The following is a 23,840-nucleotide window of genomic DNA, read 5'->3' as shown; positions in this document are numbered from 1 at the left end:
AGTCTGATTTCCAGATGTTCTGATCACATCTGTGTCGGTGATAACTGCGACCGAAACCTTTCTTTCTGTGCGTTTTATTTCAGTAAATATATGTGGATTCATTTCATTTATAACCACTTTTATTCTGAAACATTTGCATGAACAATGTAAACAAAGTACCAAATGATAATTTCACGTTTCAAGGAAATCAAATCACTTTAGAAAAAAAAATTGCAGTTGGGCCGAACAGCACAATATGAAGCAGGAATGCTCTTATCTCACCACAAACACTTTATTTGCCAGAGCTGAACGCAGCATGAGTCACTGTTAACGTCTGCAGCTGATTGACAGATCTCCTGGGAAATGTTATTTTTAAGAAGAAAAAAGCTGGACTCAATATTACACAGATAAACAGAGATCTCCCCCCCCCCATCAAATCCCTCTGGATCACCGTCTCATTATATTATATATGACAGTATCAAAATGTATATAAGTTTTAATGTGCATGTAATCTTCCGTGTAGTGACCGCTAACAACATTATTGTGAGCACCTGATCTGTTCCCCAGTGCTTCCTGAGACGTTGGTTTCAGGGTGCAGGGTGACATGACAACAAGGTGCAAACAATGCCTTTCTTCAAGCATCACGACGCACATCAGCACATCTCCATCATCTCTTCCAGGGACAACTGCAGCTCCACAGACTGCAGGGAGGAGGCGCCACCATCGACGGCGAGTTTCTTCAGCAGCTCTATTGAAGTCAGCACCACCTGAGAAAGGAGCGGGGGGGCGGCACAAATCAGATGACAAGAATGACAAAAGAGGTGCCCGAGTGTGACGTAAGGAGTCGGCGTGAGCTCGGGCAATGAGACGTGTCGGGCTGCTTTCTTCAACTTTTTTTTTTCATTTCTCTGCATGCATGGCAGAAAACGCTGCTGCACCTGAGGGCTCAGCCGTCACCGCTGGTATTCAGGCTTTTGTTCTCTCCGTGCTACTAATCAATACCGAGACACAATTGCCTTTTGAGAGGTGCTGCTAACTACAGCTCCCCTGAGTGGGCAATATGGGGGGGTTTGATCACACACAAATTTGATGGAGGTACATGAAAAAATAAAGAAGGGAAATCTACCACACCGAGATTCTGCTTTAAGGTCTGTGAGGGTGTGTGAATAATTCACAAAAGGTTTCCTAACCTCCACTGTGATGAGTTTCTTCTCCCATGGCCTGTTGTCTAGGTCAGGCCACTTCTCCCCGAGGCAGAAGAACAGGGAGCAGGGGGGGCTGTCTCTCCCATTGATGAACTCCATAATTCCTAGAGGGATCAGATCAGCCCACTGTGTCAAGCCGACATTTATTCGTGGGTGTGCCACGAAGCTGCATTGTGTGTCCTTTCACCCACCTCGCAGAAAGTCCTTGAACATGTAGAGTGGCTGCGGCTGCAGTTTCGAGATCTCCTGAGGCGGTTGGTTGCGATCGAACCTGGAGAAGCTCCAAAACGCCTTGATCTCCCCCCGTCGCTGGCCGTAGACCACATGGCCGGACACGCCCACATCCAGGCCGCCGCCCAGCTTGTCCAGGATGCGTTGGGTCAGTTTGGCTTGAGTTTGATCCGACATGGCTCCGGGACTCGGCAGGAAGATCCTGGTCAGGCCGGACTCGTTGTCCAAAACTGGCCCCACGAATTGAGGGCTGATGTGATGACAACACATATTCATATGGTTATTGAGTATTTTTGAACAGCAGATCATATGAACAGTAAAGCAATGGCATGACATTGTCAGGGAATATGCTTATTTGCTTTATTGGTGTCATGTCTGTGAGATAAATATGAATCTACAGCCAGAATAATTTATTAGCTTCGAGCACCATTAATATTGTAAACAGGAAAAGGAAACAGCTTAGACTGACAAAAGTGAAGCCAAAGCATCTTGATTGCCACCTAGTGGCTGGCTGCAGTACAGGTCATAAATCCAACCACTTCTGGAAAACATGTTGAATAAAATGTTCTCATAGATGCTTGGTCAAGTGTGTGTATTGTCGGGATTTTACACAAGATACACAAGATGGCAGCCATGTCCGTATTGGGGATATTTGGCTAGACTTCTGGACAGTGGGTGGAGGTGGAGCTACATCGTGCACCTGTATGTACAATATAACGCGTTTACCTCTAGGCATCCCAGGGGCAGGAAGGGGAATTCTGTTGCCGTTGAACAGAGGCAGGCTAGCTGTTTCCCCCTGTTTCCAGTCTTTGTGCTAAGCTAAGTACCGCACAGAAACGAGAATTCCCAAAATGTATAAATGTTCCTCTGAGTCATTTCAAGGCTTAAGTGTTGATTGGAGCATCTGTCTGATATGTGTGATGAAATCATTACTCTGATGTTACCTGTAGACCAATCGGATCCCAGCTTCATTCAGGACCTCGTGCTCCATCACCTTCAGCCCTCTGTAGAACACCGACACCCTGAAGTGAGTCTCTGAGGTTACAGGAAGAGGAGATGTGCAAGAGAGCCGGTTAAAGAAGTGGCCACCACACCAGGCCATGTAGTTTATGGATGTCATTCTAATGGATATTCATTTTTAATAATTTTTGAGTGATTGTGTGAACCCCACGTTTCATTTGCACAGCGCCGACTGTCAACTCACTGAAATGATCTCCGTTGTTGGTCTGGTTCATGGTGTGTAGGAACTGCTCTGCCAGCTGCCCGTCACAGGCCCCTCCTACAGCTCCCCCCTCTGGATGTGCCGGTTGCTCAGGCAACCCAGTTTCACTGCTCGCACCCTCAAACATTACTGGATACTGCTGTTGCCCGGGCAACGCATATCCACCAATCACCACCTGATCCTGCAGCTGCTGTTGCTCGGGAACAGGCTCAAAGCCTGTGGTTTCCTCTGTAGAAAAGTTGGAGAGTAGATAAAAAAAAAATGGTTTTCGAGGAAAGTACCTTGTGTTACTCTTCGGCTGCAGCAGCGAGGAGGAAGTGAGGAGCAGGGCTGATCGCTGTACCTGTCTCAGGACCAAGGCTCAGTCCCTTCAGACACTCCTGCAGAATATCATGGTCGATGGTGGGCTCTGCCGGAAACATGGATTTATTCAGAATCATCTAAACAGAGATTGCACATTTCTAGTAACTCTCAAATTAATTGCAAAATATAGTAGTTAATGTGTCTTCTAAGATACACAAATCATGCAAGTAAAAAAAATAGCGCTCCTTTACCTGTAAACACAGTGTCCTCTGCCAGGTAGAGGCAGTCCTGAAAGCACAAGGTGTCCTGGCTCTAATCACACACACACACACACACACCTGAATGAGTTCTGATGTAGCTGCATCGTTGCACATCGTTTACGAGGCACCTGCATACAACCCCAGTCAACCCCGAGAACACAGGCACTTACCTCCTGGGTGGGGAAGCCGCACTCCTCGAGCAAAGCAGAGTCCTCTCTGACGAGGGCTCCAGGCGAAGACTTGGAAGAAGCTTTGAGGGTGAAAGCAAAGAAATACGCTTACTATCTTTTTATTCTACCTCCAAAACACAGCGTTGGTGTCATGATCCCACAGATGTGAACAGAGTATGGACAACATGAGAGAACAGACATGTTCTGATACCGTCTCTCTCTTCCCGATACCTGGAGTCTGCGTATCGGACGATTTATGATTACTGAACCGATACCACAGTGTTTAACAAACAGAAAACAAATTATATAATGTATTGCAGCAGCTGGATTCTACCAGCTCTTTATGCAAGTGGTACAATTACAAATACATGCAATACAATTTTAGTTTGGCAATCTTTACAGAAAAAGAACAAAATGAATAGGAATACACAACAATAACTTCCTTTAAAGGTTCGGTGTGTAAGATGAAGGCGACAGGGATCTATTTGCAGAAATTGAATATACAAATAATCCTTCTGATGTTTTCACGAGTGTTTGTCATCTAAATTGTAGGAGTTGTTGTTTTCTTGACTCTAGAATGGGCCCTTTATATTTAAAAACTCTATATTTACATCAGGAGCGGGTCCTTTCTCGGGAGGCGGCCATTTTTTCTTCACAGTAGCCCAAACTGGACTCACACCTTTAAATTGCTATAAAAGTCCAACTCCACTGTGAAATTTTGCCAAATTGCTGATGTTTCTCTACCGGAGATCACTTCTTCTTCATTGCTCTAGAAACAGAACTTGCCAGTGACAGTACAGTGAAACCACTGGTATGGATGGAGCAGCAAAGGAGAAATGATTTCTTGGGAAATAAAACTGGGAGAAACTAAAGATGTGGTATCGGATCTGTACATTGCCATGTAAACATTTTATTCAGTTATCCTGTTAGTAGGTTATTTTTTTGTACAGTGCATCACAGGATCAAGTCCTCTTCAACTTGCCTGTTATCCACTACAAGAAAAGACCAAAGGGTGATTGTCTAAGGACGCCCCGGTGGGTCCTCACCTCCTGACGCTGACTCGTTCGGCCAGTGAAACACTTTGTGAGGGTTGGCGGTTTCGTTTTTGCTGTCGCCGACCAACTTAAAGCCTTTGGATCGCAGGGCGCTGCGGAAGTTCCTCTTCCAGACTGAGGCGTCTCCATTCGCCCGGCCATTGCCGCTCACCTCAGCCCAGGCCTAAAGAGAAGTGAGAGGTAGAAGGAGTTGAACCATATGAACAGATAGAGGATGACTACATGATGGACAACTTTAAAACGTGGTGCATCAATCTCTTGTGTGATTCCTGTCCTAGCGTTACCTTAAAGATGAGCACGTCAGAGTCGGAGGAGTCCTGTCTCAACTTGTGTTTCCAGGGGACGGAGAACTCTGTCTGCTCCGGGTTCGTCCACTGGACACCAGGATAGCGGCCGCTGTCGATCTGAGTCTGCAGCCACGGGATGAGCAGCGGCTTCGGTTGTGACATTTCTGCAGGAGCAAGTCGAACTGAGGAAAGAGAGAGAGTTTAATCCATTGGATTGTAGCCACGGATTTAGGTTTAGCTTTATCATATAGAGGTGATATTATCTATTGAAACTCAAGTGTTCATCAAAATCAACATTCTAGTCTTTTTTGTTGAATACATCTAAGGCTTTTTAAAGACTGAATAATTATAATAACAAAAAAAGTTTAATAGTTTAATAATCTCATTCACATATGTATCTACAGTTTTTGTGTTTATACTCATTATAATTTTCTTATCCATCTAGAAAGACACGTTTCACCTGCAGAGGGGGCTATTTACTAATTTTTCAACTCAATTCATACAGAAAAGAATTATCATCGGTATCACATTAGTATCGTCTAAATAATATGAATTGCTACTTAAACAAATTTCGAATTAACTGTTCATTTAGATTTGAAATAATGATTAAATTTGAGAATAACAATTAAAACTAATTCAGGATATATGCAAATGTGATTTTTTTTTATATTATATATATATTTTTTTTCTTTTGAACTGACTACTATACAACATTTACAAAGACTGGGAGCAGGGAAACAGCGGTAACAACAATTCCTTCCCAGTGGCGGAGATTAAATAACCGTACGATAGAAATTAATATAAATGAGTTACCATTAAAAGCAAAGTCATCATTATTATTAGAATGAAAGACAACTTTCCGCACTCGTTATCATCAAATGATCATAGATAGAATAGACGGATTTCTGCAGAGCTCTTGGTGCAGCTCAGATTTCGTAATCTCTGAATATCAGGAAAGAGGAAGCAGGACAATATGAGGCCTGAGATTCAAAACAAAAATACTCTGATATGAGTAAATAATGTCTGATAAGAAAAAGTACAGGTAAAGTAAAGTAAAAAGGCATATAAGGTAGAAGTACTCATTCTGAAGAGGCCAATATCCATATTAGTGCTGCATTAGACTTTTATAACGTTTGGTCTTCACTGTTGATTGTAGGGCAATTTGTTCCTTGCTGAAAAAGATTCGTTCACAAACAGTAAAGTAAAGCAGCTGACTGTCCTCACCTGTAGTTACTCACCGCAGGTTCCTGCCTGGTTCAGTGTGCAGTGTTGAGTTCAGGTACCGGGGTTTCTCTGGGTTCAGGAGCCGGACTTGTGTTGCAGGACAGCGGCTGCAGGTTTGTGATGGAGTCGCAGTAGATGTGAAACTCACTGAGGAGCTGGAAGCTGCTGAGAGAAACACACACACACACACGCAACCGCCGCTTCATAAAGTTTCCTTCACGGGAAACTCCGACTCTTTCAGTTTCGTTTTCCAGTTGTGACGTCAGCAGAGAACGCTAGGTGGGGCCAAACAAACGGGTTTAGATCGCTATACTTGTGAGGACATCCCGCATTTACAATTGATAGAATTTGTATTCTCATAATGTTAGGACTTTTTCTCATTAAATCAAGACCTTATTCTCATCGTATGACATTTTTAGTAATCTAAAAAAAAAAAACTTAAATATGGCCCAAATAGTCTCTCATATTGGTTAATTTGTTTTGTTTAAAATTGATTTCAATTTATGGTCAGTGTTAATATGTTTAAATTTCCACATTTAAGTTGTGTTGAGTTGTTTATTGTACCACAACCGTGATTTCATAAATCATACAAATGGGTGCTTATCTCAGATTTGAGGTGAGCACAATGAAACCGTTCTCCTTCACCAACAATCCAAAAAACATTTCCATGCATTAGACTGGACCACTAACTGCTCATAAAGATGGATGAAGAGTCTCCACTTCCTCCCGCTGTCCAGAAATTAAGCCAAAATGTCCCCAGAATGAACGCTGCCATCTTGCATAGATGATGTCATGTGGAGCCAGTCTGCCCAGTAGCAATCAAGGGATGGAGGCGGTTGTCGATGTCCCGCCGATTAACTGCTCGACCAATTGTGAGTCAATCAACGTTCACCAAGTGAGAAACGTGTCCAAGCCTCTTGAAAACAGCCTTTTGAATAAGTAGTATAGAAGAGTCGGGGACACAAGCAGCATTTGTTCTTTGCAGATTTTATTTGTTTCTCAAATACAGGAGAGTTAATGTACAGAAGGACAAAGAATTTCATCAAGAACTGTACAATATTTACACGCCTTTTTTTCCTTTTTTTATGGAAAATTAGATTGTTTTCAAAATAAGTCATAGTATGGACAAACATCAAAATGATAAAAATGAAATGACTATTTCCTCTTTAAATATTACTTATTTATACTCCTTCTTCCCACATGGGAAATGGATAGTTTACTTCTTTTTCTTTGCACCTGCATGACTGATGATTGAACTGAAGAACGACAATGTTACGTTTCAAATAGAATTTCCCATTCCCTTCTTTTTTTTTTCTTCTTTTCTTCCTTTGTTTTTGTTATTTTACACCCACTGTATTTTATACAATATTTCTGTCTCTACGTCTGTTCTTTTTGTATAGAGGGGAAGACGACTCGGATATGTGGGTTGCCGATTGTACACTGAACCTGTGAAAAATCAAAAAAGAAAAAGGTATTTAAAATGTCCGGGCAGCAGACCCAGCGCTTGTGAGAGTTTAAGTTAAAAACCTCCTCATATAAATAATAAAAATGTGTTTATATATTATCACACAGCGGACTGGTGCTGCCCGTGACGTAACACGGGATGAGAGGGAGGGTGTTCGTTAACACATTTCATGTTTCTATCCGTAGACGAGTCCATGTTCACGTTTGCTCACGGCACGCTCGACACGCAGGTTAAAAAGCATTCTCACCCTCTTCCACTCTTTTCAAAAGCCAACAGTGAATGTTAGTCTTTTCAAAAAAATAATTTATGTAAAAACTAAGCGGTAATAGTTTCTCTTTGAACTATTGTCTTTATGACACACAGTTAACAAGATGTCAGTGGCTCCTCCGTTGACTTGGCAATTGCGGCTCCTCCACTTTTAGTCCTTTGTCCACCTCGCGTCGCTCCCATTTCAAAAACCGTCAATTCCCTCTTGACCCACCAGCGGCCCTGTGTCTGGCGGGGTCCCCCTTCTCACAAAGTAAGATATTTCTTAAAGTCATTTATCAACAACAAGAAAAAGAAAAGAGGCCAGTGTCTGAGGTCACATGAACAGACCCGCTTTTGTTCGTCAAGGGCCTTCAAAATTCATCCTCAGATATTAGAGATTTGAAGAGGGTGGGGGGGCTGTACAGTAGGATCCATCTCTGTCCGTGTTTGGATTTTCTTCTCAATTTTTTTTTGAATCCGTTCGCCTTAATGAATTCTCTGCGTCTTGCTGCAGTTGGCTCAGGCTTTGGTGCTGAGTGTGAGCAGCTCGATGAAGGAGCCGAAGAGGGTGTCCAGCCAGCTCTGGTTGGCCATGCACTGCTGCACCACTTCCTCTTGGCCGGGGTCCTCAGCTGCCTGCTCAATGGTGTTGGTCTGGAAAAGTGGGATGGAAGCACAGATAATTGTGACTCAATCTACATATATGAGCTACAAACCTCATTAGAGTTTTGTGGACTGTATTTGATGAGTATCTACAACCTCAAGCAACAAAACAACAAAACTTTTCAAGCGTGACTAAAGTGTATACTGATCCTGGGGACACGCTTTCTTACCTCTTTCTTGCACTGTAAGAAGGTGTGGAATTTATAGTGATGGAGGGAGTGGTAGAGACTGTAGATCCGATACGACTCGGATGACAGTTTAAGGTCCTAAAAGAAGGAAGTCAGATTTACAATTGTCAGATTATACCAGCATCAATAAAAAAAAACAATATCAGAGCCAAACGTCGATATTAACTCTGCAGCTCTGTGTGAGAAAGAGGAAGAGCGGAGCCGGTTCAGAAACTTACAGCATGGGCTTGAGGGGAAGCTCAAACTGTTTTATTCTCTCACTCATCAGCGATCCATCTGTCACACACAATCCACCGTTATTGCTTTTAACAGCTGTGGTTATATTTGGTGTGGCCGGGGTTTCAGTGTCTATTTTTCAGCTCCTCAGGAAGCCGACATCACGATCCTCAAGTGCTTCAATTATCTCACCCAGAATCCAGGAACAATCACCTGGTCATAGGCTAAAAATGTCCTAAGATGAGCCTGTTGTTGTTTGAGAGCTCAAATGTGAGTAAAGTGACCATTCAATTTGAATAAAAACGCTGTTAAATACATACAAAAGTCCCCGATGACTCATCACTGAGTAAGCACCCACACAGAAGCATACCTGTGGTTTAGGCAGGGTCTTCTTGACTCTGTTGAGGGTCTTGCGGTTGTAAGCGTCCCCACTCAGCCGCACCCTCACCACTCCTGAGTCCAGGGGGTCTACAATGATCTGGGGGTAAGCATGCACGACTTCCTGTTGAGGGAGGGGACAAAGAATAACACTCAGTCACAGGGAGAAGAGATGCCTACCAAACAAAGCGTGCTTCATTTTGTATTTCAGCTTTAGTGGAGTGATTATTTTAACTACCAACCCATTTATTGATGATCTGTTAATATCACTTGTTATAGCTTTAGTATAGTCTAGTTAGTAGAGACCAGGGTATATTTACAATGAAAAAGACAACCAATTCTACCACGAGGAGGCTTGAAACGGTAGTTGTAAATGTTTTTGCTTGATACATGACACAAACGTCAGCATATTTTACAGAATAGAAAATATGCCCATTTAAATGAAAGGAGCACAGTATTATGAAATAAATATGCAGAGAATATTCAGCCATAAGAGAAAGAAAGAGAGAGTGACAGAGAGAGAGAGATTCAGGACAGATCACCTGGTGCTGAGAGTTCATGCTGACTCTCCTCAGCAGCCTCCTTTTCTGTTCGCTGAGGATGCTGTCAATCTTCCTCATCGGTGGGAGGTACAGTTCGTCTGGTGGCCAATCAGCACAGAGGAAGTTCCATTAGCGATCATTCATGCTGCTGCCAATCATTATAATACGACAGGGCAGAATCAAAGAGGCTCTTTCTGGGTGCACATTTTTCAGGATTCCGGGAGCTTTCCATCAAACCTGTCACTTCCCGTTTATTTGGATTTCTTAAAACCCCATTAAAAGATTCATTTGAATATGCACGCTACACAACTTGCTAACAAATCCCCTGCTGTCGTAAGAGCAGGTTTTTTCAGCTGGATGACTTCATCTAAAACCTGGCAGGTGCTGTGATATTTATTGCACAATCTTTGGTTGCCAACATTTAAGTTGTGGAAATATGGCACCAAAAAGGGAGGTCTGGTTAGAGTACAGATATGTTCCCTACACAATTAAAGCCTGGGCTTCACAATCTACATGTCACTAGATTTATAAAAGCCAGTTTGAAGCATAACTGAGCTGATAACTCACCATCTGTGTCTTCCAGAGCTTGGATCATGTCAGGGTCCAGGGCCGTGCTGACCAGCATCTCTACGTAGCTCCTGAACATCTCCCTCATGGCACGGTTGTTCACTCCGCCTTTCACTGGCACTGAGTGGAAGAGAAGCAGCTTCATTATTACGGCCTCAACAGGGATATAAACTCTTCTAACCGCAAAATGCAAGCACAAAGAATCAAAATGGCAGCTCACTTTCAGTCTCACTAGCTGCCTCATCAGATGAGTCGGAGTCTGATGATGAAGGTACTTCCTTCAGCCACTTTTTCCTCTTTTTGGGCGGTGGCTCGGCCTTCACTTTGGCCGGCTTGGACTTGAGCGGGCGCTCAGCCTTTTCCTTCTCTTTCCTCTCCACCGCTTTCTTCTCCTCCTTCGCTCGACCTCGTTCTGCAGCACGTTTCTCTACTTTGTCCTGCTGCGGCTGCACTCGCTTCTCCTTCTCTCTCTCACGCTCCTTCTCATGCTCCTTCTCTTTTTCTTTCTCTCTATCTCTCTCCTTGGCTTTAGGCACGACAGAAGGAGCCTCCTTCTTCTCCCGTGGTTCTTTCGCCGTTGTTGTGGTTGCTGTTCTCGTTTTCTCTCTCTGCTCGCGTTGGACTGGTGGAGCCACTCTCTCCTCTGTCTCCGCTACTTTTGGTGGCGCCTGGGGAGGGGAGGCCATTCTCGGGAGGGACTGGCGTCTGTTGCACGTTAAGGAATTGATTTACAGAAAGACAGTAGGCATCTCATTTTAGTCAGGTGTAATAGCAAAATAATTAAATATATCACAACAGTTCATTCCCAAAGTTGAGATCTGTATCAATCGGCTTATCCTTTGGTCTTGGCTAAGAAAAAAGCAGATTTCCATAGATATGCTCCCACCCCCATCTTGGCTCACGTGATGGTTGCTCCATATTATCTTTTGGAACTTTTGGGACCAGCCCTTCAAACCTAAGCCTAGGCATTCAGGTGCTCAACTACAAGCCCCAGAGTCAAGGTGATTTTAATCCAGCTAAATCTAGCAAGAATTTATTTAATATGAATAGAGTTTTCCATATAGTAAATACTGGTACCTGAGAGCAGGTGTGGCTCTGCGCCAAGGTCTCCGAGAGCAGACTCTGACGTAGTCCTTCTTATTGACATTCTCCAAAAACTTGACATAGATTCGCTGGTATCTCCTCTTGGCATCTCCGAAGTAGCCAAGATACTGACAGAAAAACAAATGACATACATTTAACATGATGAAGTGACACATTTGGTATGTAGGCATCCATTTATATGCACACATTATGTACATTTCACCATATATAAACTATAGTACCGTAATCAAATTTTAAGATGTAGCAGTGAACTCACGTTGCTTGTGGCGCAGAACTGCCTCTGCCCATCTTTAATCTCTGGACTGAACTTCTGGAGCAGGGCTTTCTGCACCCTCCAGATGGGTGGAGGCTCACGGCCTGTCTGCAGAGCCAGCTGTGACGAAACACATGACACACAATTGAGTACAACATGTCACTGTAACATTGCAGACACAGAAAGATTCAGATCAACCCCTTTTTTTGGTTAAAAAGAGCGAGATTTTTCCTGATGATTCCCCTTAATAATATACACACAAAAAACACAAATACCTTGAGAGTCCGGATGTCTTCCACTCGCACCACAAACTCGTCCCTTTCTCTGAAGATACCCTCCCCTCCGCTTTCGCTCTCATCCTCCTCACTCTCTCCAACAATGGCAGCATCTTCTTGCTTCTGGGCAAGATGCAGCGAGGTGATTTTGGGAGCTGGGGGCTCTTCGGGAGAGGCTGGGGACTCCGGAGACGGCATGGGAGACTCCTTCTGAGGAGGAGGCTCGGAAGCAGGAGGAGGAGGGGAAGGAGGAAGAGGAGGGGAAGGAGGCGAAGGTGATGTCGCAGGAGGAGGAGTGGCAGGCTGAGGGAGAGGAGTGAGTGCGGGAGGTGATGGAAATGGGGATGTAGGAGCGATGGGGCTCGGAGGCTGGGAGGGCTCCTCTTGTTCTTCTGCTGGAGGCTGGGGTGAGGGGAGTGAAAGGGGAGGGAGGGGTGAGTGAGAGGGAGAGGAGGAAGAGGAGGGAGATGGGGGGACAGAAGGAGGTTCAGGAGTCGCTGGCTCTGGAGGGAGCTCGGGCAGCGGCACTGGAGGGGAAGAGGAAGTAAAGGTCACTTTACAGATCAACTTACCACCATGTCATAAAAATGTGATTAAATTATTTTTTACAAATATATAATTAATTTAACTACAATACAAACAAATACAATATTACTAACATAATGATTATCCTACACTGAGCGTTATAAAAATAATTGATGCAAGAAAAAGGGATATGGCATGAATAAAGATCTGCCTCACCATCAAGCTTAGGTGCACCCAGTGTTTCCAGCTGTGGTTCAGTCTCCTCTGTCATATCATTGTCTTCGTCCCCTCTTATGCTTCTTTCCTCCTCAATGTCCTCCTCCTTGTTCTCCTCCTCCATGTCTCCATCTTCCAGCTGGAGATCATCAGGTCCATCAGAGTGGGGCTGGTGGTGGGGAGTATGCATGGTGGTCTGCGGGCTGAGCGTGGGGGGCTGCAGTGTGGGAGTGAGAGGGCCCTGGCTGGGTTGAGCCTGAGGCTGGGGAGGCGGAGGAGGAGAGAGGGGGGGCTGGATGTTCGAGGTGAGCTGAGGAGTGTCGTACAGAGCAGAAATGGCCGAGGAAATGCTCTTCTGGAGGTCCTGGTTCTTGCCCACCGAGTCTTCCTCATCAGAAGAGAATGAGGGCAGGGTCTCCAGGTTCCGCTTCAGCTCATCTTCCAAGCGCTTGGGGCTTGGGCAGTTGCCCAGAGCCAGACCACCATTCCCTTCACCGTCCCCAAATTGAGGTGGCGGGGGTGGAGGAGGAGGTGCAGGAGACAGTGGGCGCAGACCCCCTGGTTTACATGGTGAGGTTTCACCATTGTCATGCTCCATTCCTGGTGAGATGTCCAAGCCTGGAGGTCTCTTCCCGGTCTTGAGGAAGTCCAAGAATGAAGCAACAAAGCCAGCCTTGGACTCGGAGTCCTTATCATCCCCCTGAGAAAAAACACAAACCACAACTATCAAGCCATGAACTTAAAATAAATCCAATAAATTGATCTTAAGCATTGTTAGAGCATTCTCTACTTAACAAAGCTAGGATACAATCCCGTAGCCGTTACCCTTTCCTCCATCCCCTCATCATCCACTCCTTCACCCATCATCTGGCTTTTCTGTTTGTTCTTGTCCTGACTTCTGCTGCTTTCTGTGCTGCAGGGGGGTCCAGGACTTAGGCCAAGGGAGGGAGCTGAGCCCACAGAGCCGTCAGACAGAGCGGGATCTGTGCCAGACAAAGAGTCTGTCCTCAGCAAGGCATCGGAGGAGGACATGGTTCCGATTGGTAATTTAATCTAAAATAAAAAAGAGAAAACAGAAATATTTCAAGTAATGCGTTTCAAATTTTTAGCTTTTACACGACAGAACAGTTAAAACAAAGTGAGGAGAAAGTAGTGTGATGAAGCAACAGATTGCAATTTCCATTACAGCTATGGACATAAAACAAAAAACACAAAATCTGCTTTACATTTCTCAATCTTAGTAGATAAAAGAGCTATGTGAACCACGTCTTATATCTGTGACTTGACATATTTGAAAATCCCCACACATTTTCTAGACAGAAATCTACTGACCTTCAGAGGAGGAATAGGTTCGTGTTGCTGCTGTTGGGGCTGGTGATGGAGTTGCTGCTGTTGCTGCAGCTGCTGCTGCTGCTGCTGTTGTTGCTGCTGTTGCTGCTGTAGGTGATGGTGCTGCATCTGATCCTGCTCCTTCCCGCTCATTTCCATGTACATGTCTTCCCTCCTTCCTCCTCTACCTCTACTTCCACGACCCCTGCCTCTGCCTCGTCCCTCCACGCTGAATCCTCCTCCCACTGTTGTACCACCCATCTCACCCATCATCCCTCTTGGGGTGAACGGCTCAGGCATCGGGCGGATGCGAGGCCTGCCTCTTGGCCTAGGGGGACCGTCTCTCTTGGGTCTAGTGGGCTTCCGGCCTCTCTTCTTGGGTCCTTCCTGAGGCATAAGAGAGTGTGAACCCATAGATGTGTATCCAGAGGCGTGATAGAAGTCAATGTCGCCCATTAAAGGGCTGAGAGAGCCACTTCCTCCTCCCTTTCTGCAACTGGACACCAGGTCTGGTAACAGGTCCGGGAGTCTCCGGCTGTTTAAGCGGATGTCAGCTGGCTGGTCAGCTTTATCCTCATCATCTTCAAACTCATACTCTTGAGCGTAACTTTTCTTAGGCAGTGTGTTGGGGTCCCTGCGCTCCTTTAACAGGTGGAAAGAGCTGGACTTGAGCAGCTTCTTGGGACGAGATGAGCAGAAAATGGGAGACTGGAGGCCTCCAGAACCACTTCCTGCATTACTTCCTCCAGGCCCACCAGACATTTTAGCTCCAACATTGTTGGGACCAGCATTATTGGGGCCCATACCCATAGCTGGGCCCTGGGACTGTATCAGTCCAAGCTGCTCAGTGTTGACAGTGGAGGGGAGCTCATGGGTTTTAAGGGAGTCTAGATCCAGAGTCATGGTGTTGTTGCTGGGCTCTTCAAGGCCATGACAGTACGAATCATAACCCTGATCTCCACCATGGTGACCCATTATGTCATAGCCCGCTCCACCACCGCCCCCTGCTCCACCCGCACTCTGTCCAGCTTTCATGGAATCCATTCCCTCTTGACCATGTTGGCTATCATTCATCTCTCCCTGGCCTGGACCTCCACCCCCTGCACAGCTTGACTTGTAGTCCTCTGTGCAAAACATGTCTTCCATTCCTGGAAAAAAGGAGCGGTCCTCGTCCTGAAGGAGAGAATCTGGGAAGCAGATAGAAGTTAGGGGCACAAAGCGGTTACTTTGTTGATTCTGGTCTGCTTTTTCCCCAGGGCTGACTGTGTCAAACTGGTGTTGCTCCGAGCGCTGCTGGTCCAGCTGGCTCTGCTGAGGGGTGTGCTGGGATGAGAGCGGCTGCTGCGGGTCAGACTGAGACTGGGAGTGGGCCGAGGCAGAGGGTGCGGATATGTGGTGAGGGAGTGGGGGTTGCGAGTGAGGGTGATGCGAGTGGGTTTGTTGATGCTGAGAGTGGTGCTGTGAGAGGTGGTGCATGTGAGACGGGGCAGATAAGCTCATGTCAGGCTCGGAGAGGAAGGAGTGGAGTTCTGAGGCTGAGTGTTGCTGCGAGTGGTGGTGGGACGGGTGCTGCTCCTGCTGACGGTGTCGCTCGCTACCTCCTCCGCTCCTCCCGCCGCTGCCTGGTCCACCACGTCTGTCCTCAGCTACGTCTGCGCTGGACGTCTGAGAGAGGGAGCGCTCCAGCATGTCCAAGGAAGAGACCACTGTGTTTTGTTTCACCTGACTCTGCTCGTGCTGATGAGAAGGGGGCCCGTGGTTGTAGTGAGCCGCAGCCACTTCCAAAGCCTGGGACTGGAGTTGGAGCTGGAGCTGGGTGGTTTGAGACTGAGACTGAGCTTGATGTTTACTTGTGCCAAGTCTCCCACCAGCGCTTTCCATTACAGCTTGCTGTTGGCTAATAGAGTGCTGCTGTTGGGCATGAGAGTCCATTTTATGGTGCTGCTGATGCTGATGGGAGTCCATCTTCTGATGCTGCTGATGTGGTGGGAGGGAGTCCATTTTTGGGTGTTGCGGATGTGATTGGTGTGAATCCATTTTGTGATGCTGCGGGTGCTGCCGGTGAGAGTCCATTTTGTGGTGCTGTTGATGAGGCTCCAGTTTGTTACGGGCGGTGTGGGACAGCACCGACTGGAGCAGGTGTGGCGGCTGACGGGACTGATCGGTGGGAGAGTCCATTAGGGAGGCTGCAGCTTGAGACTGGGAATGCTGCTGCTGGACTTCCGGTGTTTTCCGAGGATACGGGATGTCAGCTCGCTCCTGTGACTTTTTTTGGAGCTCCATTTGGGGATGGGTCGGCATCTGTGAGTGAGAAGCCACATGTTGACTATGTGAGGAGTGTTGGGGGGCAAGGGGGTGTTGGGAGTATGGGTCACCCCGCCCATAGTGGACTACAGAGCCTAGGTTGTCATGGTGATGGAGATGAGAGTGCACTTGTTCAGCGCTTCCCCTCCCTCCAGTGCTCCTGCTGTTTCCAACAGACCTCTCGTTCCTCTGCTGCTGCTGCTGCTGCTGTTGTTGATGGTGATGTTGTTGATGTTGCTGCTGTTGTTTCTTCAATGACATCTCTAGCTGGCTGTCCAGCCCTGATATTGCCCCCCCAGACCCAGCATTTCCGACTCCGGCCGTGGACGTAGCACTGTGGGTACGTATGACACTCTGGGGGTGGTACCTCTCCTCAGAGGTCTTACCCATGTCATAGCTTAGCCCTTTGCCTGAATCAGTAGTTGGGGGCACTGGCTGGGGCTGAGACTGAGTTTGTTGAGATGCCTGTTGGGATGGTTGTTGAGCATGGTGATGGGCAGACTGGGGAGTGGGACTTGCTTGGGCTTGCAGCAAGTGCTGTATCAAGAACTCATCGTCATCATCTACTTCCTCTTGGGATCTCTGTGAGCCCACCCCGAGCATAGTGTCTGCCTTTGTTTTAGAAGAGGAGGAATGATATGACTGAGGTTGGGAGTTGGGGCCTCTGGTATCAGGGTAGCCTTGTGGGGAGGCCATGAAGGTGGGGGAGAGAACTGAGGAAATGTATTTATTAGAGCCTGCACCTCCTGGAGATTGTGTGGGGCAGGTGGGCACTGGGGAGTGCAGCCCTGGACGGATGATGCCAGAGTTGCCTGATGGGGAGGGGCTAGAGTCTTGAATATGATAGGACCCTCCACCACTACCTCCTCCACCTCTCTCATTGGTCATACTGTTTCCTGCTCCTCCTCCTGAGCCAGAATTCCCACTCCCTGTGCCGGTGCTGCTTCCTCCCCCTGATGCTCCACTACCTGATGAGCCACTTGATCTTAAAAGAGCAGGGGAGTGACCTGGGGCTCCGTAGCCTAGTGATGGGCTTCCAGCTCCACCCAGTGAAGATGGAAGTGATCCATAAGCAGAGTCGGATCCATATATATCAGTGGAGTACGACTGGCTTCGTCCACCTAAACTCCCATATCCCTTCCCAGCAGTACCTGAGCTCAGGTCTTGGGCTTGTGGAGAACTGAAGCCTCCATAAGACTGAGACAGGTGGGAAGTAGGGGGCTGATTAGGGGAATATGACTGCGTTTGCTGTTGGGGTGGGGTCTGACCAGTAAGAGCAGCGGTGGGGTTCTTCACTGGCGGTACAGGAGAACCGTAGCCTGAGAGGCAGGATTTAGGTGCAGACGAGGAGGAGGAAGGAGGCTGCTGCTGAGGGGCTGGGGGAGGAGGAGCTGGCTGAGGGGGTGGCTGCTGCCTGGAAGGGGCTGCGCTGGAGCTAGAGGTGGGAATGGAGTTGGAAGGATGAGCGCCAGAAGTAGCAGAAGAAGAGGAGGAGGAAGAGGATGTAGAGGAAGCAGAGGGGGGTGTGTGAGGAGTTCTTGAGGATGATGCTGAACTAGCAGAAGAATAGCCACTGCTGGAGCTGCTTTTTGTACCTTTTCCAGCTGAAGAAGATGACGAGGAAGAGGAGGATGACGAATAGGGAGGCTGGATGATTGGCCGATATTGTTCAGTGCGAGCAGGGGCTTTGTGGTCAGATGATGGGCTCTGGTCGCCCAGTGGGCTGCAAGAAAGGCCAGCATGTCTGTGATGGGTGGCTATCTGCTGGTACCCCGCCCCTCCACAGCTGAGATAGTGCTGAAGAGAGTGTGCAGCAGAGGACGAGAGCTGTGACTGAGATGGAGTTGGCCGCTGGTAATGCTTGATAACACTGTCCTGGCGGGGCACGGCCCGTTCCTGAGCCGAATTGGACTGCGACTGGGATTGAGCCTGGGGCTGGGCCGAAGAAAAGACAGATGCATTATATAGCTGGGAGGACTGGTCCTGGAGCTGTGATGACAGCAGGTTGAACTGGTGGGACTGCAGGTGCCTGGCGGACGACGCCTGGGCTGATGCGGCTCCCGTGGGATCCTGGCTGCCCCTATAGGCAGCTGCAGCAGCACCCTGTGAGGACAGAAGTCTATCAAAACCCAGGCTAGACTGGGAAGGACCCTTTATGTGTAGTAGGGGGTCATGTGGGGAGAGCAGGCCATTGGACGTGGGACTAAATGTGGGTGTGTCTTGGAGGGAAAGGGAGCCAGTGGGGAAAGAACGGCTGGAGAAGGATGCTGGATGCTGATAGGCTGAGAGAGCAGAGGAGGAGGGGAAGGATCCAGAGCCAGGAAGGGCTCCAGAGATGAATAGCTCAGGAGGAGCAGGCGTGTGCATCGCTGTTGGGAAAAGGAAAACATATTTCAAAATTACTCAATATCCATCAAACTACCATTTTAATTAAGAAATAATTAATAATAAATAAGGCATGACTAAGATGAACAACAAGTACAGTAACGATGCTTAAATCCTAAATGGAAATTCACACATAGCAAAACTGTGGATTATAATGCAGCAAAACATTGGGAGGTTCTTTAAATGTCATGTTGACTGTGTGGCCTGTTTGAAAGTCAACACAAGAGGGAAGATCTAACTCAGCCCCACCTGTCTGCCAGGATGGAGTGCGGAACTGGGAAAGAAGGGAGGAGGCAGAGGGTGGAGGTTGAGGACCCCGGGACTCCAGGGCCGAGATCAGATTCATGACAGATGCATCTGGGGCAGAGGGGCTGGCATGGTGCAGGCCAGTGTCAAAGAGCCCTGACAGACCTTTGGGAAGACAGAATAGTGACAAATTATCAAGAATGCAAATTTTAACAAATGAAATCTAAAAAACATAAACGGAAAAAAAATGATTGATTTTTGACAAGAGTTAATCTTATCCCAGAAATATACTTGGTGATCTGCTGTTACACATTCAGAGAATCTAAGTCAAGAAGTCTGTATTCTTACTGTAACTATGAGTACATCATCCTCTCTTGTTGTAAACCAACCTTAGACATCAGCAAAACTTTAAGAAAATTAATGGTGTGACAAAAAATGGGGCTTTAACATCTTCAGCTACAATTCATCTGAGCTACTGTATAATGTTATCATCTCTCAATGACAATCTACCAGGGCCTGCGTGGAGAGACAATAAGTCATTGTCGGGGTCCCTTATGGTGGTGACATGGAAGGTATGACATTTATCTCACCCAAACTACGTCCAGCTGCTCCCCAAGCCCCGCCTTGGCCAGAGCTCCCTGGGTGGTGATTGGTGGCATAGCCCTGCAGAGGGTGTGGGGTGGCGTAGGCTTGTCTGTGGAGGAGCTCAGACTCAGGGTGGGATGATCTGGAACTCCCATATACCAGACTGGGGAAGAAGGAGATTGTCATTCACTTTCAAGTACATTTACATAAACATAATCTATTCCCAAACATGTGACCCTTGAGAAAACACTGCCATACTTGGGTCATGTAAAATGAATAAATAAATACTAATCTGACATGCAAGTTAATTGTTCTTTAATTCTAAAGAATGTTAATTGTTTTTCCATATGCAACTTCTTAACATGTGGAAACCAAAATCACTCATGAGTCTCATTTACATTTGTAAGTTTAAGGGAGGATAATCTAATACAAATAATAATCTACTAAAATATCAGTGGAAAAATAATATAATTGTTAGATGTTATTATACCAAAATTGTGTTATAATGGATGTAAATCTGTCAAATCAGCAATAAAAGTGTCATGCAAAAATAATGGGACACTTAATTTGCGATTATAATGTCGCCTCGAGACCAAACCATAACAAAATTTTAAGATGTGAGCTAAAGAAGCATCTTATATCAAAGCTGTAGATGATCCAGCTGCAGAAGTTTGCGTTACAAAAACAGATGAAATGCGTGGATGTCTGGCAAAGGGAACATGTTAGCATTTGTGCTGCTCGCTGGTAGCACCGCCTAGCAGCGATGCACAGCTCTAATGGGAGAAATGCAGACTAGGCCCAAAATGCAAGGCCAACGTTTTTACGTTTAAATAAACCATTAGTGTGTTATGTGCAGACTGATGCAAGTTGGAAATATGCATTTTGCCGAGTTCGTTTAGAGAAAAAAGCCAAAGACCAGTTTTGTCTGCGACCACTCATTATGTGGGTACGGCTAACAGCTGGATGGAGCAGGTCGACGCAAATGCATGCTAAAGTTGCATGCAAACACCAGCGATTAGCCAGGCTTGTTTACTCAATTATAATTTAATATTGTGGCGTGGTGGCTCCAAGGTACGACCCGGCACCTAGCCGTGCGTCTAAATATCACATACGCGCAGCCAAACAAGAGACAATGATGCTGGCGTGCACAGGCCTCACGTCTCTTCCATGCAACAGAGCGCTAGCTTGCAGGCTAACACAAGGCTAACAGACAAGAGCTATCCTCCACAGCTCGGACCATTCCCATCATTATCACCATCATCTTTCGAACGCAACCTAGCCATGTTATTAGCATCGTTTGTTTTCGACGAATAGCCAGATTGGGTGTTTGATGCGTAGGGACTGTGGGGATATTTCATTATGCAAATTAACATAATTCACCAGCAATTATCTGGATCACGATTGGGAGAAAATGCACGATAAATCTCAAATCAGGGGAGTGTGGCATCGCCCCTGTTGGAAGATGTGCGTTCCCTGCTTTCGTTTGCAGTGCGTAGCTACTGATATTGTACCTTCCCGGTTAATATGCATCAGTTCTTGTTGATGTCTGTCAGGGGGGCTGTTGTGAGGTGGATAGATAGATAGGTGGTGGTGCTGGTGGGGGTTGCTGCGTCTGCACTCTTTGCAGTTCCCATCAATCCCGGTGAATTTATATCTATCGGGGGTCTGTATCCAGGCCTGCACACGGGGAACAATAATTCCTATGGATGCTCCAGACATGCACCCCCTCCCCCTCTCCCACCCTGTGCCAGGTCTACCTAAAAAACCCACGTCTGTCAATCACACTCAATTCATCTCCCCAACCTTCTCCTTTCTCCACCCCGCCCACCCCCACGACACTGCCCCATTCCTGCTTATAATATTATTACTATGCAAGTGTTTCGGGGATGACAATGCACTGCACATTAATACGAGCCGTGGCACTGGATCATCAACATAATTTGTTTACACGGGTCACACCGTGCCCTGCAAAGCGCCACTGATGCATATGCACATTGTCTGAATCCGATGCATACCTTGCTTTTGCCGATCTCTCGTAACTCCATCCTGCTCCTGCGCCCAGATCACCAAATCCTGTTCCCGGGTAATTTCTATCCATTTATGTGTTGGAACAAAAAAAAAAAAAACGTGTGCGATGAGGACGAAAAAGCAACGAGATCGTCGCGACAAGCGGATCTCGGAGAAAGAGGGAGAAAGGGGGGGATATAAATCCCTGTGTTTCCCTTTCTCGGTTTCAGGCTATTTTCCCCGGTTTCATAAGCAAGTCCTCAGGAGTGGAAAACAGCATATTGAAAGAGAAATGGAGGGGAGGAGGAGAAAGCTGGATGAAAAAAAAGAGGGGGGTCTACGGGGTTATAATCCAACCACCTCCAAAAAAAGCCAGTCTTTCTCCTTTTCCTGCGTTTATCATTTCCCCGAATGGAGCTTCAGTCCAGAATCGGTCGCGGTCATGATGGAGATGCGGCGGATTTGGCCGGTGATGGACGAATTGCTGATAAACATTTGATTTGAATGCGTCCCTTTTTTCTCTCTCTCCCTCTCTCTCTCCGCCGTCTCTCCTCCCCTTTCTTTAGGCTAGTTTGGCTGCTACGCTGCTAACACCATAAAGGATCGCGATCGACGGGCCACGTTGGTAGCGACCGATCCCCGTAGACGAAGCGCAGAAATCCCCAATCTCACCCCCTCCACAAAAACAAATCTTTTCTCTTTCCCCCCTCCGTGCTTTACAAATGGTTCCCACCCCCCGTCTACCTCCGGAACCGTGGAGCTAGCAGCAGATGCTAGCTGTCAGTAACGACGCATCAAAATAAAACAGGGCTGCTTTTCTTTTCCCCCCCAAACGCCCGCTCCCTGTGTCTCTGTCTCTTCTTTAATGGCCACCCGAGTAACAGCGAGCCCTCACCAGCACCGAGGCCGAACACGAGCACGACGATAAATACGTACAACCCCCCCAAGAAACGAGCTCGAGCGCGAAGTAGAAGCAGGCCGCAGCGTTTTAATATCTTTTACTCATTTTCCTCCGGAGTCGCCATGTTTGAAGGCGGCTCGCTGCTGTCCTGTCCTCCCTCGCTCCCCCTCTCTGTCTCACCGCCGACACTCATTCAGTGTCTGCGGTGACCTCCATTCACCGGGCCGCTTCCCCCAGTCAGTCAGTCGGTCTGCAGGCGGCCATGCGCGCTTTTCCACACTTTCATCGTTTTTGTTTGGCAAAAAAATGTGGCGTCGAGTATTTGACACGACAACAAGAAGAAGAAGAAGAAATAGTGCGCTGTTTAGTCCTGGACGCTGTGATTGGCTGAGGCGCGTTCTCGGGTTTTCCAGGTTTATAATAAAATGCCTTCCGCAGTCACATCCACATTGTGCAGCCTGGTTTACACAGTTTCCTGCACACAATCACATGATTGCAATATGTAATAACCTGCAGTGTTTGATTTAAACCGGTTACATTACAATAGATCTGCATGTTGTCCTTTTATATGAACCACAATTGCTTAAAAACACCAAAACCTATTTTGGTCCATTTTCCCCTTTGATTTTATTATTTGGACCACACATGTAGTGAGTGTGTCCACCTGCAGGTGGCGGTCTGGAGTTTATGGTTCTAATAAAAAATGAGGGATCATCGTGAGATGCTTTGCTCTTGTGTCTTTTTCACATTTTGATATGCATACATCTGATTATTTTTCTTTACTAGAATAATAACCATTACATTAACTTGTAATTATATGAAATTATTGTGAGGTTTTCAAGCGTAAATCAAACATTTTGGCGTTTCTCACCGTCAATGTGACTCCTTTTGTTTACAGGTAATAATACTGGACACAATTCAAAGGCCAGAAATCCATCATTGTGTTACACACCATAGCGTATGTTGCCCTCCAGTGGTGCTTTTCAAATCTGCAACTGTAACACTTCTAAATCCCAGTGGCTACAATTTTATATAAATTTGAATCTTGTGATAATATTTATAATTTTTTTATTATCATTAGAATTTGAGGACCCATACAAATCCATAAGATCTATTTATAAATGTATATAACTGTTCAATTTGATTAATGTTTTAATATCTCATGACATCAATGGGGGATTTTCCCTAGTTTCCCTTGAATATATTATATTATTATGAAACAGGACGCAGAACGTGTTGTTATTGTTCTGATTTGCCATTTTTGCCGAGTTGCTGCTAATTCTGATACAGGAAAACATTTTATTCTGCCAATTTTAGAGGGAACAAAACTTGCTCTTATGCCTTTAATGTTCTTCATAAACTGTTCAGATCACAATACATTCCTTATGTTAAATATTTTGAAAATGGCTGTATTCTAAAAGATATTCACAATACATTCTTTGATTTATAATGACAAACCAGTGATTGTGTAGTTACAACTTAACAGTCTCACCAGGATATGTTGAC

The 23,840-nt window shown here is 46.3% G+C and overlaps 2 protein-coding genes across 4 annotated transcripts; both read right to left on the bottom strand.

Annotated features, from left to right (window-relative positions):
* Positions 1 to 101: 101 nt before the first annotated feature.
* irf3 (interferon regulatory factor 3) lies at positions 102 to 6,176 on the bottom strand. 2 transcript variants are annotated; one of them, XM_062414041.1, is made up of 11 exons: positions 5,937 to 6,176; positions 4,710 to 4,894; positions 4,417 to 4,588; positions 3,371 to 3,450; positions 3,192 to 3,252; positions 2,981 to 3,046; positions 2,620 to 2,865; positions 2,360 to 2,450; positions 1,376 to 1,665; positions 1,170 to 1,288; positions 102 to 746 (listed from the first exon to the last, which is right to left on the bottom strand). In XM_062414041.1, exons 2-11 carry the CDS (start codon positions 4,872 to 4,874, stop codon positions 633 to 635), a joined length of 1,404 nt encoding a protein of 467 aa, XP_062270025.1. In that variant the 5' UTR covers positions 4,875 to 4,894; positions 5,937 to 6,176; the 3' UTR covers positions 102 to 632. The 2 variants fall into 2 exon arrangements, with proteins under 2 accessions (XP_062270025.1, XP_062270026.1); XM_062414042.1 differs by having other exon boundaries at positions 5,951 to 6,176.
* A 730-nt stretch (positions 6,177 to 6,906) lies between these two features.
* On the bottom strand, positions 6,907 to 22,138 carry prr12a (proline rich 12a). Of its 2 annotated transcripts, none has more exons than XM_062414009.1 (15): positions 21,442 to 22,138; positions 19,432 to 19,589; positions 18,845 to 19,006; positions 13,910 to 18,579; positions 13,373 to 13,630; positions 12,578 to 13,277; positions 11,837 to 12,363; positions 11,565 to 11,681; positions 11,282 to 11,415; positions 10,425 to 10,909; positions 10,205 to 10,324; positions 9,638 to 9,735; positions 9,088 to 9,219; positions 8,484 to 8,579; positions 6,907 to 8,304 (listed from the first exon to the last, which is right to left on the bottom strand). In XM_062414009.1, exons 1-15 carry the CDS (start codon positions 21,522 to 21,524, stop codon positions 8,170 to 8,172), a joined length of 7,875 nt encoding a protein of 2,624 aa, XP_062269993.1. In that variant the 5' UTR covers positions 21,525 to 22,138; the 3' UTR covers positions 6,907 to 8,169. The 2 variants fall into 2 exon arrangements, with proteins under 2 accessions (XP_062269993.1, XP_062269994.1); XM_062414010.1 differs by having other exon boundaries at positions 13,403 to 13,630; positions 21,442 to 22,137.
* Positions 22,139 to 23,840: the final 1,702 nt, after the last annotated feature.

This window comes from Platichthys flesus, chromosome 20, assembly GCF_949316205.1.
Source record: "Platichthys flesus chromosome 20, fPlaFle2.1, whole genome shotgun sequence".
In the NCBI taxonomy this organism is placed as follows: domain Eukaryota; kingdom Metazoa; phylum Chordata; class Actinopteri; order Pleuronectiformes; family Pleuronectidae; genus Platichthys; species Platichthys flesus.
The sequence above is the reverse complement of the archived record's forward strand: the minus strand, read 5'-3'. Positions and strand labels throughout refer to the sequence as shown.

Bases quoted from the DNA above. Each gene is read 5' to 3' on its own strand.
- prr12a (XM_062414009.1), bottom strand. From the start codon at position 21,524: ATGGATAGAAATTACCCGGGAACAGGATTTGGTGATCTGGGCGCAGGA. The intron at 13,278-13,372 runs GTTAAGTAGAGA...GTTTTTTCTCAG, and splicing joins CGGGATTGTATCCTAGCTTT to GGGGATGATAAGGACTCCGA. The intron at 10,910-11,281 runs GTACCAGTATTT...AACGTGCAACAG, and splicing joins AGAGCCACACCTGCTCTCAG to ACGCCAGTCCCTCCCGAGAA.
- irf3 (XM_062414041.1), bottom strand. From the start codon at position 4,874: ATGTCACAACCGAAGCCGCTGCTCATCCCGTGGCTGCAGACTCAGATC. The intron at 3,451-4,416 runs GTGAGGACCCAC...TCACCCTCAAAG, and splicing joins GAACGAGTCAGCGTCAGGAG to CTTCTTCCAAGTCTTCGCCT. The intron at 2,866-2,980 runs GTACAGCGATCA...ACTTTTCTACAG, and splicing joins GAGCCTTGGTCCTGAGACAG to AGGAAACCACAGGCTTTGAG.